General features: G+C 59.1%; 1 protein-coding gene across 5 annotated transcripts in view; it reads left to right on the forward strand.

Annotated features, from left to right (window-relative positions):
- SH3TC1 (SH3 domain and tetratricopeptide repeats 1) overlaps positions 1–8,979 on the forward strand; it is a 64,476-nt gene extending 55,497 nt beyond the window's left edge. For 4 of the 5 annotated variants that reach the window (XM_042251683.2, XM_042251681.2, XM_042251682.2 and 1 more), the window contains 5 exons: positions 1,628–1,808; positions 3,165–3,438; positions 4,350–4,500; positions 5,435–5,631; positions 8,643–8,979. In XM_042251683.2, coding sequence (XP_042107617.1) covers positions 1,628–1,808; positions 3,165–3,438; positions 4,350–4,500; positions 5,435–5,631; positions 8,643–8,864 — 1,025 coding nt within the window. In that variant the 3' untranslated portion in view covers positions 8,865–8,979. Of the gene's footprint in view, positions 1–1,627; positions 1,809–3,164; positions 3,439–4,349; positions 4,501–5,434; positions 5,632–8,642 lie in introns of those variants that run through there. The other variant, XR_006060212.2, reaches the window with a different exon arrangement.
- Positions 8,980–16,674: the final 7,695 nt, after the last annotated feature.

Here is a 16,674-nt window from a genome sequence, read left to right on the forward strand (position 1 = left end):
GAACTGTGATTTGGTTTCATTGTTCTTTATTTTTCTATTCTCTATTATTTTATCATCTCCTCTTCAACTTTGATTTTTCCTTTCTTTTGCTTGCCTTGGATCGAGTTAACTTTTTCTAGTTTCTTAAGGGTGAACTTTAGGTTTTTGATTTGAAATTTTTATTCTTTTTTGGTTGTTTATCTTTTAAAATACTTAGCTATTTGAGCCGATCTTAGTTGCAACATACAAAATCTTAGTTGCAGCATGCAGAATTTAGATCCCTGACCAAGGGCTGAACCCAGGTCCCCTGCGTTGGGAGTGCAGAGTCTTAACCCCTGGACCACTAGGGCAGTCCCCAGTTTCCGTCTAGGACCCACTGGTGATTTGGTGGTGGTGGTTTAGCTGCTCAGTCATGTCTGATTCTTGCGACCGACCCCATGAACTGTAGTCCGCCAGGCTCCTCTGTCCATGGGATTCTCCAGGCAAGAATACTGGAGTGGGTTGCCATTTCCTTTTCCAGGGGATCCTTCCAACCCAGGAATCAAAGCCGGGTCTCTGCGTTGCCGGTAGATTGTTTACCGACTGAGCTACAAGGGAAGCCCAGTGATTTAGGAGCGCGCTCTCCATTTCTACAGATACGCGAATGTTCCAAACTCCTTAGTGCTGCTGATCTCTGATTCTGTTCATTGCTCCTGGAAGCTATGCCTCCTGTGGTTTTGGCCCTTTATGTTTATGGAGGACGGTTCTGAGAGGCAGCCTCCAGTCTGTCCTGGAGAACGTCCATGGGCGCGTGGAGGACGCCGCGTTCTGCTGCTGCTGGGCGTGTGCTCTGCGCTCTGTTAGGCCTGGTTGGTTCGCGGTGTCATTCACGTCTTCTCGTGGCTTGTTCACGGCCGGGTCATTCTCAGTGGTGCAAGTTCCCAGTTGTTTCCATCCCTCTGGCTTTAGAACAGGCGAGTAAGGCTGTGGGCTCGGAGCCCGGCTTCACGAAGGAGCGTCGGCTGTGGGATGCGGGAGCCGGACTTGAATCCCATCTCCACTGCGTGCCCTTTGCTCCAGCGTTGGACTCAGCTGGCCGGTCTGCCTCGTGGGGATGCTGGTGGTCCACTTGGTGGGAGCTTAGCCCCCATTCAGGCTCCCCTGGCATCTCAGTCGGTAAAGGACCTGCCTGCCAGTGCAGGGGGCCTGGATTTGAGCCCTGGGGCAGGAAGACCCCCTGGAGGAGGAAGTGGCACCCACTCCAGTGTTCTTGCCGGCGAATCCCATGGACGGAGGAGCCTGGTGACCTACAGTCCACGGGGCTGCAGAGTCGGACACGACTGAGCAGCTGAGCATGCTTGCACGCAGCCCTTCTGTCTGGGAGGAGCTTTGTGAAGCAGAAACATGTCCCAGTCCATCAGGGGAGCCCAGTTGGGACCGCCCAGCCTGGGAGTTCTCCAGTGACCAGCACTGTCCCTCAAGCGTCTGTGACGTGCTCTGCCTGGCCCCTTCCCGGCTGCTGGCCGGCTGTGTGACCTCGAGCCAGACACCCAGCCTGTCCCCACGTGGAGCGACCCCAGCTCACAGAGGCGGGCGCGCCACAGGGGCCGCGGGCCCTGGAAGGCCGCTGCAGTGCCTGACAGGGCCTCTCCCTTCCGTCTCCCGCCAGGCCAGCTGCTCGCCGTCCAGCGGCTCTGTCACTTCTACAGCGCGGTTGTGCCCAACGAGGCCCGGTGTGTCGTCTACCACGAGTTCCAGCTCTCGCTGGCCCGCAGGGCGAATGACAAGGTGCTGGAGGGGCAGCTCCTGGAGGCCATAAGCCAGCTCTACCTGTCCCTGGGCACCGAGCGGTGAGGGCCAGCCCCGGGGCAGGGAGGGTGCGGACGCCATCCCAGCACATCCCCCTGTCCTTAGTGGCAGTCGGGCACTGAGCCAGCAAGCTCTGTCTTGTCCCCAATGGCAGGGGTGAAGCATGTGTTTCTGAGTCATCCTCCCTTCCGTGGTAGCTTCTAGAAGCTGGCCCCAGCCTGCCCTGAGTGTTTTCTCGCTGGCCACGTAGTCTGGTCCTTGTTTGTCCCTTCACATGTGAGGACAGCGACCGTGTGTGCCTGGAGGGTCCTAGTCCACAGGAGACAGTGACTGTCCCGCTTGCTTCCCCAGAGCAGGGTTTCGGGGTCACCTGTGAAGTCCACCCAGAGCGTCCTGCCCGGGAGTGGGGAACAGATAGCTGGACCACACAGCTCGCAGGCTGGCAGAGTCTCATAACACCCCATCCAGTGTGGGGGCTCCTTGAGAGCAGAGAAGGGGCTGGATTCCCTGGGACTCAGGAGGGATGCCTCTCACCTTGGGGGCCTCAGTTTCACAGCAGGACCAATGGGCCCACAGCCTTGATCAAGGCTCCTCAGAGTGGGGTCCCAGGGTCAGCAGGTCCACCTCCCCTGGGCGCTGGTGGGAGGTGTGCATTCCTAGGCTTCCCAGGGGGCTCAGTGCTAAAGAACCTACTTGCCAATGCAGGAGATGCGAGAGACTCAGGTTTGATCCCTGGGTCGGGAAGGTCCCCTGAGAAGGGCATGGCAGCCCACTCCAGTATTCTTGCCTGGAGAATCCCGTGGAGAGGGGAGCCTGGTGGGCTACAGTCCGTGGGGTCACAGAGAGTCACTCTTGCCTGGGGAATCCCGTGGACAGGGGAGCCTGGCCGGCTACAGTCCATGGGGGCTGCAAAGAGCCGGACGCAACTGAGCACACACGCGTGGCAGGCCTCAGCCCGGACCTCCTGAGCCAGCAGCTCCAGGAGCCAGGCCCTGCCATCTGTGTCTGACCAGCACCCTGGGTGGTTCTGACGCTCCGTCCGTGTCAGAACCCTTGGCCTGGATGGGCTCTACGTTTCTGCCCAGGGGCCACGACCCCTGCTGTGTCTGGAGGTGACGTGGGCCTGTGTGTGTGCAGGGGGGGCAGAGATGAACCGCTCACTCCTTAAGGCCCCAGGACTGTCTGCTTCCCTCCCTAAGGCCTCCTCACCTTTGCTGGATGAGGGCCGTGTATTGCCCTGGTCTCCCATCAGCCTGGATGCGCAGGCCCTGGGCCTGGCCCCCCGACGCCCCAGGTCCAAGGTGGCCAGACGGGCCCCCAGAGAGAACCTGGTCCCCTCCACGCAGCGGGGCGGCCCGGGAGGCTGGCTCTGAGCACCCACCTCTATCTAACCCCAGGGCCTACAGGTCCGCCCTGGAGTACACCAAGCGCAGCCTGGGGGTTTTCATCGACCTGCTGAAGAAGGACAAGGAGGCACACGCCTGGCTGCAGGCGGGGAAGATCTACTACGCGCTGCGGCAGAGCGAGCTGGTGGACCTGTACATCCAGGCTGCGCAGAACGCCGCCCTGTACACGGGGGACCCCGGCCTGGGGCTGCAGCTCTTCGAGGAGGCCGGAGACATCTTCTTCAACGGGGCCTGGGATCGCGAGAAAGCAGTGTCCTTCTACCGGGTGAGCACCGCCCCGTCCCGTGGGTCCAGGCGAGTGGGCTTCAGGGGCAACCCTCCTGGGGGGCAGGACCTCCCCACCTCGCGCACAGGCTCAGCTTCCGGGTGGTTTGGTCAGAGACCATCCCAACCCCCAGCCCCAGCCTGGGCAGAACAGAGCAAGAAACGCCCGTCGGAGGACACGCCTCCCAGAGATCCACACAACCCTGGGAGGCAGGGCCTGCCCGCATTCCACAGAGGAGGAAACCAGCTCAGAGAGGCTCAGGGGCAGGTCCAAGGGCACACAGCACATCAGATGGAGGGCCGCCGGGACCACGGCTCTGCATGTGCCTCCCGGGGAGGGCGGCGTCTCCGCCTCTGTCTGACCAGCTTGCATGAGGCTGGGCCCCAGGGTACAGATAAAAGTAGCCTCTTTGGTACACAGGGGGTGTTGGACCCTCTGGTCAGGCTCCCTGCACCGAGGAGGAGCAAGGCTGGTCTAAGGGCGTGCGGTGTAGCTTGACGGGCCAGGCTCACACCCCTTGCTCACGCCCCAGGGGCCCGGGGATGGCATGCTGCTGAGAACTGATGGTGTGGTGTGGAGGGAGGGTTTCCCAGGTGGCGTTAGCGGTACCGCACCCGCCTCCTAGTGCCAGGCAGGAGATGCAGGAGACGCGGGTTCAGTCCCTGGGCCAGGAAGATCCCCTGGAGGAGGGCGTGGCAACCCCCTCCAGTATTCCTGCCGGAGAATCCCATGGACAGAGGACCCTGGCAGGCTGCAGTACAGGGAGTCACAAGAGTCAGACACGCCTGAAGCGACCTGGCACGAGAAGCTCCAGGGGGCTCACGGGGGCAGACCCAGGGGCCCTCAGGAGGGCATGGGCCTGACTGCCTGTTGCGGGATGAGGAGGCCTGACCTGCCCTCTGTCCCCTCAGGACCGGGCGCTGCCCCTTGCGGTGTCCACGGGGAGCCGGGAGGCCGAGCTGCGGCTCTGCAACAAGCTGTCAGCGCTGCTGGCTGAGATGGAGACGCCCCAGGAGGGCCTGGAGTTCGCCCACACGGCCCTGGCGCTCAGCCTCACCCTGGGTGAGCCCCGCACCCCACCCCAAGGGCCCCCCACCCCTGAGGTCTAGGCAGGGCCTCAGTCCCCCAGGCCCGCAGGCTCCTCTCTCTTGCCCCGGGCCAGGCTGCTGAGACGGGCGGCAGAGAACCTGTCCCGTCCCGCCTGAACATCATCAGCTCTTTGCCCTCCACCCTGCGCCCCCCTTGCTGGCCAGGGAGCCGGCCGGGGCACCCTGCACTGCGGACATTCTGGGACACGCCAGGCAGGGCCGCCTGGTGCCTTTCTGCCTGCTATGCCCTCCGGTCCTCCCCTCCCCACTGGCCCATGGGCCCCGCTGCTCTCTGCCGGCGAAACCCCGTCCTCCTCTCCGGGGCCTGTCCCTCCATGCCCGGCTCTTCTAGGCCGTCTGTTTTCCCTGAGGCGAGGAGACTGACCGGGCCGAGCACACAGTAGGTGTGCCCCTGGGGGGCCTTCAGGCCCTGCCGAGCTCACCCTGGAAGGGGGAGGATTTTGCAGGCAGCCTCATCTGGTGACTCCCTGCCGAGGACGGGGTGGAGGGCAGCTGAGGATACAGCAGGGAGGCCAAAGGTCATGTCTGCAGAGGCACAAACTGCCGGGCTTCTGGGTTCTCCCAGTCAGAACAGTAAGCGAAGCTCCCTGTGCAGGGGCCTCTGTGCAGGCCTGGGCTGGCGGGTGTCCTGCTCCACGACTTTGCCTCAGCCCAGAGGTGCCAGGAGAGCAGGCATCACTAGGTGCCCCTTAAAGACGGGAAGAGGAGGGCATGGCAGCCCACTCCAGTCTCCTTGCCTGGAGGGTCCCATGGACAGAGGAGCCTGGTGGGTCCCTGGTGCTGCAAAGTCGGACCTGACTGAGGCAGCTTAGCACGGGACGTCGGTCTGGGCTGGGAGGGGACGGGCTGGGGCTGTGAGATGGCATCCACCCCCTCGGCATCCCCAGGGGACCGGCTGAACCAGCGGGTGGCCTGTCACCGGCTGGCCGCCCTGCACCACCGGCTGGGCCACAGCGAGCTGGCGGAGCACTTCTACCTCAAGGCGCTGTCACTCTGCACCTCACCGCTGGAGTTCGACGAGGAGCCCCTGTACTACGTGAAGGTGTACCTGACGCTTGGCGACATCATCTTCTACGACCTCAAGGTTGAGAGGGGTGCAGGCAGGGCCGGGTGCGGGGCGTGGGGGCCGTCACCCGGCGCTGGGCGTGAGGGAGGCATTGCGGTCCTCTTCCTCAAGTCCCGGGGCTCTCCCCGGAGCTCTGGGCCCCCCTGTGAGCTGCAGGCGAGGCCAGTAGACACCGTCCTTGCTTCCAGGCAGGTCAGGCCTTGCCCTCAAGAGCTCAGGGTCAGCCGGGGAAGCTGCCACTGGGTAAAGGGCGAAATGAGTGTAGTTGGGTGGCAGGGGTGGGGGAGCTTCTGGATGGGGTGACTGCAAAGCTGTGTCTTGACTGCCCAGCAGAAGTGAACCACAAAAAATGTAGGAGGTGGATAAAGACATTTCTGGGGTGGGGGAAAGTGAGAGAGCGAGAAAGTGAAAGTCACTCAGTGGTGTCCGACTCTGTGACCCCGTGGACTATACAGTCCATGGAATTCTCCAGGCCAGAATACTGGAGTGGGTAGCCTTTCCCTTCTCCAGGGGATCCTCCCAACCCAGGGATCAAACCCAGGTCTCCTGCCTTGCAGGCGGCTTCTTTACCAGCTGAGCCACCAGGGGGAAGTGTTACCATTATTCCCAGAGACCCGTGTTGCAAGGCGGGCCTCCCAGGCGGTGCCAGCGGTAAAGAACCCGCCTGCCAGTGCAGGAGACAATAGAGATGAGGGTCGATCCCTGGGTTGGGCAGATCCCCTGGAGGAGGGCATGGCAACCCACTCTGGCATTCTTGCCTGGAGGGTCCTCACGGACAGAGCCGCCCGGCGGGCTTACAGCCCATGGGGTTGCCACTAACACTTTCATTTTCAGGTTGCAAGGTACAGCCCACACCCTGACACCTCCTCCAGGAAGCCTGCCAGTCTGTGCAGAGCTCTTCCTTTCTTCCTTCCCGGAATCCTCATATCACCTGGATTGGGGGAGAGGGCGTGTCCTCTTTATCATCTCGCTGCACAGAGAGGGAAACTGGGGCTTGGGTGGGGCGTGACTTGCCCCAGGTTTTACGGCAGGGACACCCAGCACCCTGGCTGAGCCCCTCCCTGTCGGGGCTGGAGTGGTGGGAGCTGGGGCCACTTTTCCGTTCGTCTGTGAACCCTGCAGTGGATGAGACAAGGGCCTGGGGGGGGGGGGTCTCTTCTATTGCCCCTTCCCCCCTCCCCCCTCCCCATACAGGCAGACATCACCCCTACTCTGGGTCTAGCCCTGCCCCTGAACGGCGTCCCTGATCTGTGTTGGTTGAGAAGTGAGGGTGCGCCAGTCCGGGGCTGGGTTCTCCACTTCCCCCTCCCCAACCAGCAGCAGTTAGGAGCTGGAGTGGCCCTGGAAGACCCTCTACTGCCCCGGGTAACCCCCAGCGCCTTGACTAGGCAGGCCTGACTGGCGACACCTGCTGGCCATAAGTCATCCCTGCAGCCACTGCTGTGTCTGGTGCTGGGGATTCCGTGGGCAGCGGTGACCTCTGCAGCTGAGCCCCTCCCGCCGAGGTCCAGGCCCCGAGCTGCTCAGGATTTGTGCGGTTCGCTCTTCAAGTGCTTTGCTGCAGCACGAGCTGGTGCCCCCACAGGGCAGGGAGGGGACCAGGCTAGGCGTGGGCAGCTGATTATGGCAGAATGAGGGGCAGTGGGCTGGGGCTTCAGGGACTGGGACCCTGCAGCCCTGTGCAGAAAGGGGGGCCTGGGGGCTCTGCCCTGGCGGTGGGGGCTGCTGTGGCGTCTTCACCAACCGACTCTCTTTAGCCCGCGTGTGTTGTGTCATAGCAGAAGGAGCAAGCCCTGCCTAGGAAAGACGTGGGTGTGAATCCTGGACCTGCCACCCACCAGCTTCTACACACACATGTGCACAGGAATGCACACCCCCCTCCGCCACCCACTCTGGCCAGTTCCTTCCATGTAGTTGGGATGCCGCCTCCTCCAGGAAGCCCTCCCCTCCTGCCCCAGGCTGAGTGAGCTGCTTCCCAGGCTCCCACAAGCTGCCAAGCTTCCCTGTGCTTCAGGGCCAGTCACACCTCTTGTTTCCCAGAGTCAGCTGTGTTTGGCTCCCTGCCCTCTCCCCCCGGCACACACACACACACACACACACACACACACACAGGGTCCCCCCGCCTGGCCAGGGGACAGTGAGTGCTACACACGCCTGCTTCCGTTGTCTTCCGGGTCCTTGCTCTGTGCGGGGGCAGTGGCCAGGGCTGGTGACTGTGTCCTCTGTCCCGGGGAGCCCCTGTGAGCAGGAGGGGACGGGCAGGTTTGGGTTTAGTGCCTGCCCTTGGGTAACCTCCGGGGGGGACGTGGAGACTGGGGTGGGAGGCAAAAGTCAGCAGGGGTGAGGGGACGTGGGACGTCCCAGCCTGGGGATGGTGCATCCAGGGCAAAGATGTGTCTGAACTGGGAGCCCGTGTCCTGGAGGAGGTGGGGGTCATGCCCCCTCAGGGTGGCGGGATATTCTGAGAGGTGACGCCTGGAGCTGCTTTGCACCGGGGCTGGTGCAAAAGGCCGGGCATGCTGGCATCAGCATGGATGTGGGTTGCAAGGGTCAAGCCAGGCCACCCTGGGCCACATGGCCCTGCAGGGACCTCTCAGACCCCAGCCCCCCAGACCTCAGCTCAGCCCAAGGGGGAGACACGGATTATCTTTCAGAGGCCCCGGGGGTGAGCAGGAAAGAGGCTTCTGGGAGGAGGGGACCAGGTACTGCAAGGTCCAAGGCCCCGGCTCCAGGGCCAAGGCGGGGAGTGGGGACCGGGGGTCCCAGGGCCACCGGTATGGCAGTCCAGGCCCCTGTATTTGCAGGGGGCTCCTCCCTGGGGGAAACATGCAGGGCCCATCCAGAGGCGCCAAAGCTGGCCTGTCTGGGGCGAGCAAGTGTCTTGCCCGCCTGGAGCGCTGTCATGGGCCCAGCCCTGGAGCTGCCCTGGAGCTGCCCTGGCCGGGGGTCCTAGCCCAGGGAGAAGCTCCCCCAAGGCTGCCCTCCCTGGCGCGGTGCTGTCCCCTTGGTGACTCGCCGTCTGTCTCTAGGACCCGCTGGACGCGGCCGGGTACTACCAGCTGGCGCTGGCAGCAGCCATGGACCTGGGCAGCAAGCGGGCCCAGATGAAGCTCTGCGCGCGCCTGGCCTCCGTCTACCACCACTCCCTCCTCGACCGCGAGATGTCCCTCTTCTTCTATCAGAAGGCGCGGGCCTTCGCCACCGAGCTCAGCGTCCGCCGGGGCCACCTGGTCCCCGGGCCTCCGTCCTGAGCCCGGTGCTTGCAGGCACGGCCTCCGGCTGGCCCAGGGTCTCAGGGGCTGGCTTCCTGGGAAAGGGAGGCACGTGGTCAAGGGGCCAAGAAGCAATAAATGTGTTTTGCAGAAAGCCTTCTGGAGTCCCGAGGCTCCCCCATCCCCGGACTGCCTCCTGGGGAGTATGTGGGGATCAGGGCCTGTCCCCAGGGGGCCGTTCCGCTGCTGCACCCCATCCTCGGGTGTGGGCAGGTAGGACTGGGGGTCCAGCCGTCCCAGGCCAGGTCCCCCAAGCCGGTCAGCTGTGGGTCGTGGGATTCCCTGGGCACCTTCTCCCTTCCCTAGACCCTCACCGAGTGTCCAGCGCTGAGGCCTCTTTGCTTTGAATGCTCAAAGCACACTTCGAGGTCAGGACTGTCTGTCTCCTGATGAACGGCTGAAGAAACGGAGGCACGGAGAGGTTAGGTGCGTTGCCCGCAGTCACACAGCAGGTAGGAAGGGGCAGAGAGCCAGAGTCCCGTGTACTCACCCCTGTACCAGCCTGCTAGCCTGCCTCACACCATGTGTCCCGTTAGGACCTGAGGGCAGGGACCTACCCCATTCGTCCCTGCCCCTTGTCTGTGATGGAGACAGGAGAAGGGGCTCCAAGTGTTCCCCCGGCTGTGTATCCTCCAGCCCTGCCTGGCCAGTCCCACCTGCAGCTCCCAGTCAGCCATCGGGACACGCGGTGGCAGGGCCTCCACCCCAAGCGGCAGCCACTAGGTGCTGAGAGTAGTTAGAGGCTTATCTGGACTGCTGACCCCAGCCCCGCCCGCCCCCTCTCCCGTCCCTCCCAGCGACCCGCTGAGGGCTGGGAATTCAGGCAGGGCTGAAACCGGCTCCTGACCCACAGACAGGGTGCTGAGGCTCGGAGGCCGTGGGCGGTCCCATGGCGCGCTTCCGAGATTCTCCTTTTGATGACGTGAAATGCACATCCTGTGTGTGCCTAGGTGTGTGCTTAATCGCTCAGTCATGTCCGACTCTTTGCAGTCCTGTGGATCTCCCGTAGCCCTCCAGGCTCTTCTGTCCATAGGATTCTCCAGGCAAGAACACTGGAGTGGGCTCCAGGGGTCAAACCCAGGCCTCCGCACTGAAGGCAGATTCTCCACTATCTGGGCTGCCAGGGAAGCTCACACGTCATGCAAACCCACCATTAAAGTGAATGATTCAGTGGCATATGCTACACCTGCAAGGCTGTGGAGCCACCACTGTCCAGTTCCAAAACATCTCCGTGTCCCCAAAGAATCCTCCTGGGCCGCCGAGCAGTCACGGCCCCTCCCATCTCTCTCCCCAGCTCAGTTCAGGTCAGTCGCTCAGTCGTGTCCGACTCTGCGACCCCATGGATCGCAGCACACCAGGCCTCCCTGTCCATCACCAACTCCCGGAGTTCACTCAGACTCACGTCCATCGAGTCTGTGATGCCATCCAGCCATCTCATCCCCAGTCGTCCCCTTCTCCTCCTGCCCCCAATCCCTCCCAGCATCAGAGTCTTTTCCAGTGAATCAACTCTTCCCATGAGGTGGCTAAAGTACTGGAGTTTCAGCTTTAGCATCATTCCCTCCAAAGAAATCCCAGGGCCGATCTCCTTAAGGATGGACTGGTTGGATCTCCTTGCAGTCCAAGGGACTCTCAAGAGTCTTCTCCAACACCACAGTTCAAAAGCATCAATTCTTTGGCGCTCAGCCTTCTTCACAGTCCAACTCTCACATCCATACATGACCACAGGAAAAACCATAGCCTTGACTAGACGGACCTTAGTTGGCAAAGTAATGTCTCTGCTTTTGAATATGCTATCTAGGTTGGTCATAACTTTCCTTCCAAGGAGTAAGCGTCTTTTAATTTCATGGCTGCAGTCACCATCTGCAGTGATTTTGGAGCCCCAAAAAATAAAGTCTGACACTGTTTCCACTGTTTCCCCATCTATTTCCCATGAAGTGATGGGACCGGATGCCATGATCTTAAGCCAACTTTTTCGCTCTCCTCTTTCACTTTCATCAAGAGGCTTTTTAGCTCCTCCTCACTTTCTGCCATAAGGGTGATGTCATCTGCATATCTGAGATTATTGATATTTCTCCCGGCAATCTTGATTCCAGCTTGTGTTTCTTCCAGTCCAGCGTTTCTCATGATGTACTCTGCATATAAGTTAAATAAGCAGGGTGACAATATACAGCCTTGATGTACTCCTTTTCCTATTTGGAACCAGTCTGTTGTTCCATGTCCAGTTCTAACTGTTGCTTCCTGACCTGCATACAGATTTCTCAAGAGGCAGGTTAGGTGGTCTGGTATTCCTATCTCTTTCAGAATTTCCCACAGTTTATTGTGACCCACACAAATAAAAGGCTTTGGCATAGTCAGTAAAGCAGAAATAGATGTTTTTGTGGAACTCCCTTGCTTTTTCCATGATCCAGCGGATGTTGGCAATTTGATCTCTGGTTCCTCTGTCTTTTCTAAAACCAGCTTGAACATCAGGGAGTTCACGGTTCACGTATTGCTGAAGCCTGGCTTGGAGAATTTTGAGCCTTTACTAGCATTTGAGATGAGTACAATTGTGCAGTAGTTTGAGCATTCTTTGGCATTGCCTTTCTTTGGGATTGGAATGAAAACTGACCTTTTCCAGTCCCATGGCCACTGCTGAGTTTTCCAAATTTGCTGGCATATTGAGTGCAGCACTTTCACAGCATCATCTTTCAGGATTTGAAACAGCTCAGCTGGAATTCCATCACCTCCACTAGCTTTGTTCATAGTGATGCTTTCTAAGGCCCACTTGACTTCACATTCCAGGATGTCTGGCTCTAGATGAGTGATCACATCATCATGATTATCTGGGTCGTGAAGATCTTTTTTGTACTGGAATGGGTGAATTTAACTCAGATGACCATTATATCTACTACTGCGGGCAGGAATCCCTCAGAAGAAATGGAGTAGCCATCATGGTCAACAAAAGAGTCCGAAATGCAGTACTTGGATACAATCTCCAAAACGACAGAATGATCTCTGTTCGTCTCCAAGGCAAACCATTCAATATCACAGTTATCCAAGCCTATGCCCCAACCAGTAACGCTGAAGAAGCTGAAGTTGAACAGTTTTATGAAGACCTACAAGACCTTTTAGAACTAATACCCAAAAAAGATGTCCTTTTTATTATAGGGGACTGGAATGCAAAAGTAGGAAGTCAAGAAACACCTGGAGTAACAGGCAAATTTGGCCTTGGAATGCAGAATGAAGCAGGGCAAAGACTAATAGAGTTTTGCCAAGAAAATGCACTGGTCATAGCAAACACCCTCTTCCAACAACACAAGAGAAGACTCTACACATGGACATCACCAGATGGTCAATATTGAAATCAGATTGATTATATTCTTTGCAGCCAAAGATGGAGAAGCTCTATACAGCCAACAAAAACAAGACCAGGAGCTGACTGTGGCTCAGATCATGAACTCCTTATTACCAAATTCAGACTCAAATTGAAGAAAGTAGGGAAAACCGCTAGACCATTCAGGTATGACCTAAATCAAATCCCTTATGATTATACAGTGGAAGTGAGAAATAGATTTAAGGGCCTAGATCTGATAGATAGAGTGCCTGATGAACTATGGAATGAGGTTCGTGACATTGTACAGGAGACAGGGATCAAGACCATCCCCATGGAAAAGAAATGCAAAAAAGCAAAATGGCTGTCTGGGGAGGCCTTACAAATAGCTGTGAAAAGAGAGGCAAAAAGCAAAGGAGAAAAGGAAACATATAAGCATCTGAATGCAGAGTTCCAGAGAATAGCAAGAAGAGATAAGAAAGCCTTCCTCAGCGATCAATGCAAAGAAATCGAGGAAAATAACAGAATGGGAAAGACTAGAGATCTCTTCAAGAAATTAGAGATACCAAGGGAACATTTCATGCAAAGATGGGCTCCATAAAGGACAGAAACGGTCTGGACCTAACAGAAGCAGAAGATATCAAGAAGAGGTGGCAAGAATACACGGAAGAACTGTGCGAAAAAAAAAGATCTCTCTCCCCAGGACCCTCATTAATAGAACGAAACAGAGTCAGGAGACCCCTGGCTTGTTTCTGTGCCCAGGAGGTGGAGCCTGGAAGGCCCAGAGTCGGGGGGAGGTGGGCAGGGGCGCTCCAACATTCTCTGGTTCTGGGGTCCGGAGCCCTGAACCCCAAAGTTCTCTCCCTGCTTGGACATACCTGTAGGGCACCCCCCCCAACTGCCCAGGCCTCTCCCACCAGGGGGCAGCAGAGAGCTTTCCAGAAGCAGCAGCTCCCAGGCGGGAGGGAGCAGGTCCCAGCAGCAGGGCCAACAGACTTCCCTGCAACCCTGACCCTGGGCTGCCTTCTCTGAGGGCTGGGTGGGTTTGCACCGCGGGCGGAGGCCATGCTGTAATTGAAAACATGAAGACGTGACAGCCCGTGCTGGAGGCGGCGGGAAGCCCCATCATGGTGACCCCGGGGTCACAGCGCTCTGAGGTCACAGGCTTGCTGGGCAGCTGCCCGGCCGGGCCTGCAGCTGCGCCGCGCGAGGTGGGGACAGGGCCACTCCTGGTCCACCACCTACCTCGGAACCCGCGGTGTCCCTGGCCGTCCAGGAGCCGTTAGGTTTCCGCCGCTCCCACCTGGGGTCCCAGCCCCATGCCCTAGGCCCACGGGGGGCTCGGGCAGCCCAGGACCCCTTGCTCTAGGGCGGCAGACCTGGAGGTCCAGGTGAGGCCCAGTCATCCAACCTGTGGTTCAAATCCCAGCTCCTCCCGTAGAGGCTGTGGGGCTTCGGGCAAGAAGCTTTACTTCTCAGAGTCCCAATCTGGTTGCAACTAAGACACAGCTGGTGATTGCTGCATGTGGGGTTGAAGTGAGGATTTGAGAAGCCGAGGGCTCAGCTCAGAGCCGGGGCTAATAGTGGCCTGTTTCCTATTAACGGTGAGATTGCCAAGGGCCGAGCGCCAGCACCCGCAGGCTACAGAACCCGGAACCAGAGAGTGAGTCACTCTGATCAAATCGCCCAGCCTTTCAAACCCTCCGTCTCTTCTTCATCTGTAACCAAAACCAAACCCCACAGCAGGGTCCTGAGCGTGAAGAGAAGCTGTGTACCAGCACCGAGGAGGCACGCACCGCATGGCTGCCCGGCCCGCACTGGTGGCCGAGACACGTTGCGCGCAGGTGGAGGCCAGCGTTTGGCCGCCGTGGGCCCCGGCCGACTGGGCTCCAGTCCTGCTCTGATGCTGCAGTGGCCAGGCCCCGGGAAGCAAGGCCCCCGCCTCCTCATTTGGCAGAGCGGTGGGTGTGGGACAGGCGCGCGTCCGGCACAGGGACGTGCAGCCCAGGGGCCCTGCCACCCCAGGGTCTCCACTGGGTCCATCCAGGCACCTTCTCACTTGGGTTCACTGCGCACCTACTGTGTGCAAGCTCAGTAACCCCTGCGGGCCAGGCATGAGCTGAGCCACAAGCGGCCCCTCCTGGAGGAGACCCTGGGGCTGAGGATAAAATCACACTCCCTGCAGGGGGCCCCTGAAGGCTCTCCCACACACTTTCCCGAACCGAGAAGGAAATCAGCCTGCCCAGGGTCACACTGCACCCTTCCTGACCGCAAGGCCCCAGAGCTCCCCGCCAGCATGCTGTCTCCACCCTTGGAGAACCAAGTGCAGGCTGGCCCCCAGTTTTGACAAGAAACCGAGGCTCTTAGAGGGAGAGTGACTGTCTCAAAGCTGCACAGCATCAGTCATCTCCATCACGACAGTGGAGCCGCAGCGGCCCATCACCTCCGGACAACGGGCGGGCTGAAGCTGCAAGGAGGGGGTGTGTCTCAGCACGAGCTCACCTCAGCGAGGAGGGAGCTGTCCGTCAGCAGAGGGGTGCAAGCAGGCCCCGGAGGTCTCCCTTGCGAATGGAGAGGTGTCACTAGACAGTCCTGAGAGTGTGCAAGGGATGTAAGATGCCCCTCAGACTGGGGTCTGCGTTGCCCGTGACCCCACCACACTTTCGGGGAGCTTGACAGCCGTCAGCTTGTGCTTCTGTGGGGGTCCGGCGCCTGACTCGGTGCGGTGGGGGGGGCGGGGGCAGCTGTCAGTCACAGGCTGTGTGGTGGTGGGACCCGTCTGCCACAGCCGGGCTGGGGTCCGTGCTAGGTCAAGTCTGGACCTTACCTCCCTCCAACCTGCTGTGACCTGGAGCACCCAGCAGAAGGTACCTTTCGTGTGTCAATGTGCCCTGCCTTCCGTGAGCCTCAGTTTTCTCATCTGTAAAGAGGGTGGGTTGCTCGTCAGACTGTTAACAAGACTGTGCGCTAAGTCGCTTCAGTCGGGTCTGACTCTGTGACCCCGTGGATTGTAGCCTGACAGGCCCCTCTGTCCTTGGAACTTTGCAGGCAAGAACACTGGAGTGGGTTGCCATGCCCTTTTCCAGGGGATCGTCCTGACTCAGGGACTGAACCCATGTCTCTTATGTCTCCTGCACTGGCAGGTGGGCTCTTTACCACCCATGCCTAACAACAGCATAGCTTGTATTTTCCCCCATCGTTGACAGTCAGGGTTGATGCAAACCAATGAGTAAAGACAAGGATGTTCTCTCACCCAGAGGGAAGGCAGGACTCTAAACTGGCCAATATAACCCCCTCCTCTTGAGTGAAACTGAATGTGATGGGATTTGTCTCCCTTAGTTAGGTTGGTGGTGGTGGTGGTTTAGCTGCTAAGTCGTTTCCGACTCTTGAGACCCCATGGACTGTAGCATGACAGACTGCTCTGTTCATAGGATTCTCCAGGCAAGAATACTGGAGTAGGTTGCCATCTCCTTCCCGTTAGTTAGGTTATGTATGCGCAAAGGTGAAGATTTTGCAGATGTAATTAAGGTCTCGAATTGGTTGACTGAGTTTCCCAAACAAGGTGGGCCTGACCTAATTGGGTGTGTCCTTTAAAAGCGGGCCCAGCCTTCCCTGCAGAGAGCTGTGATGGCACAGAAAGGACCTACCAGCTTGAAGAATGCCATGGACAAACTTCCTATGGAGGGGGCCACGAGGTGAGGAGCTGACCTCCCTCCTGCAGCCATAAGGAGATGCATTTTGCCAATGACCACACTGCCTGGAAGGGGCTCCTGATTCTCAGATGAGATCATAGCCCAGATTGATGACATTCCGCTGAGACCCCGAGCAGAGAACTGACCACAGAAACTGAGATAAGAAGCAGGCGTGTTGTGAGCCACTGTGCTTGTGATCACTTGATACAAAACACAGACAACAAATAGGCTGAGCGCCGGGTGTGCCTGCAACCTGGAGCCGCGCCTGAAAGGACCCACATCCAGCAACACGCCAGCTCCCCTCCCCCAGAGACCTCCATCCTCACCTGCCCACTGCCCACACCCTCCAGGCTCTACAAGTCCACACAAGAGGCCCTGAGGCTCAGCTCCTCACACCAGGAGCTGAGGACAGAGGAAGACAGGGAACCCTGGGTATTGGGACCCCAGGCTCTCAGCCGCCCTTCCGCAAGGCTGAGGCCCCCGGGCAACGTGGACTTCAGGGCCTCCCTCGCGGAGCAGAGGGCAGCCTTCCAGAAGGGTCTGGGTCTATGGGGATGCTGTGGGACATTGTTCCCTCCCACCCCAGGGGCAGTCACTTCTGGCCATAAGCAGGGCCCTTGCTCGCCCTGGGGCCATGCTCAACAATTTCAGAATCATCATGGCTTTGGGCTGGGTTTGCCCTGAATCCCAGGAAGGGGACATGCAGGGTAAGGGTGTCTCCAGGAAAGAGGGGCATCCACACTGGAACACACAGATGGGGGTGGGCTCCGCGTCTCTGACGGCTCCA

Source organism: Ovis aries, chromosome 6 (genome assembly GCF_016772045.2).
Source record: "Ovis aries strain OAR_USU_Benz2616 breed Rambouillet chromosome 6, ARS-UI_Ramb_v3.0, whole genome shotgun sequence".
Taxonomy (NCBI): domain Eukaryota; kingdom Metazoa; phylum Chordata; class Mammalia; order Artiodactyla; family Bovidae; genus Ovis; species Ovis aries.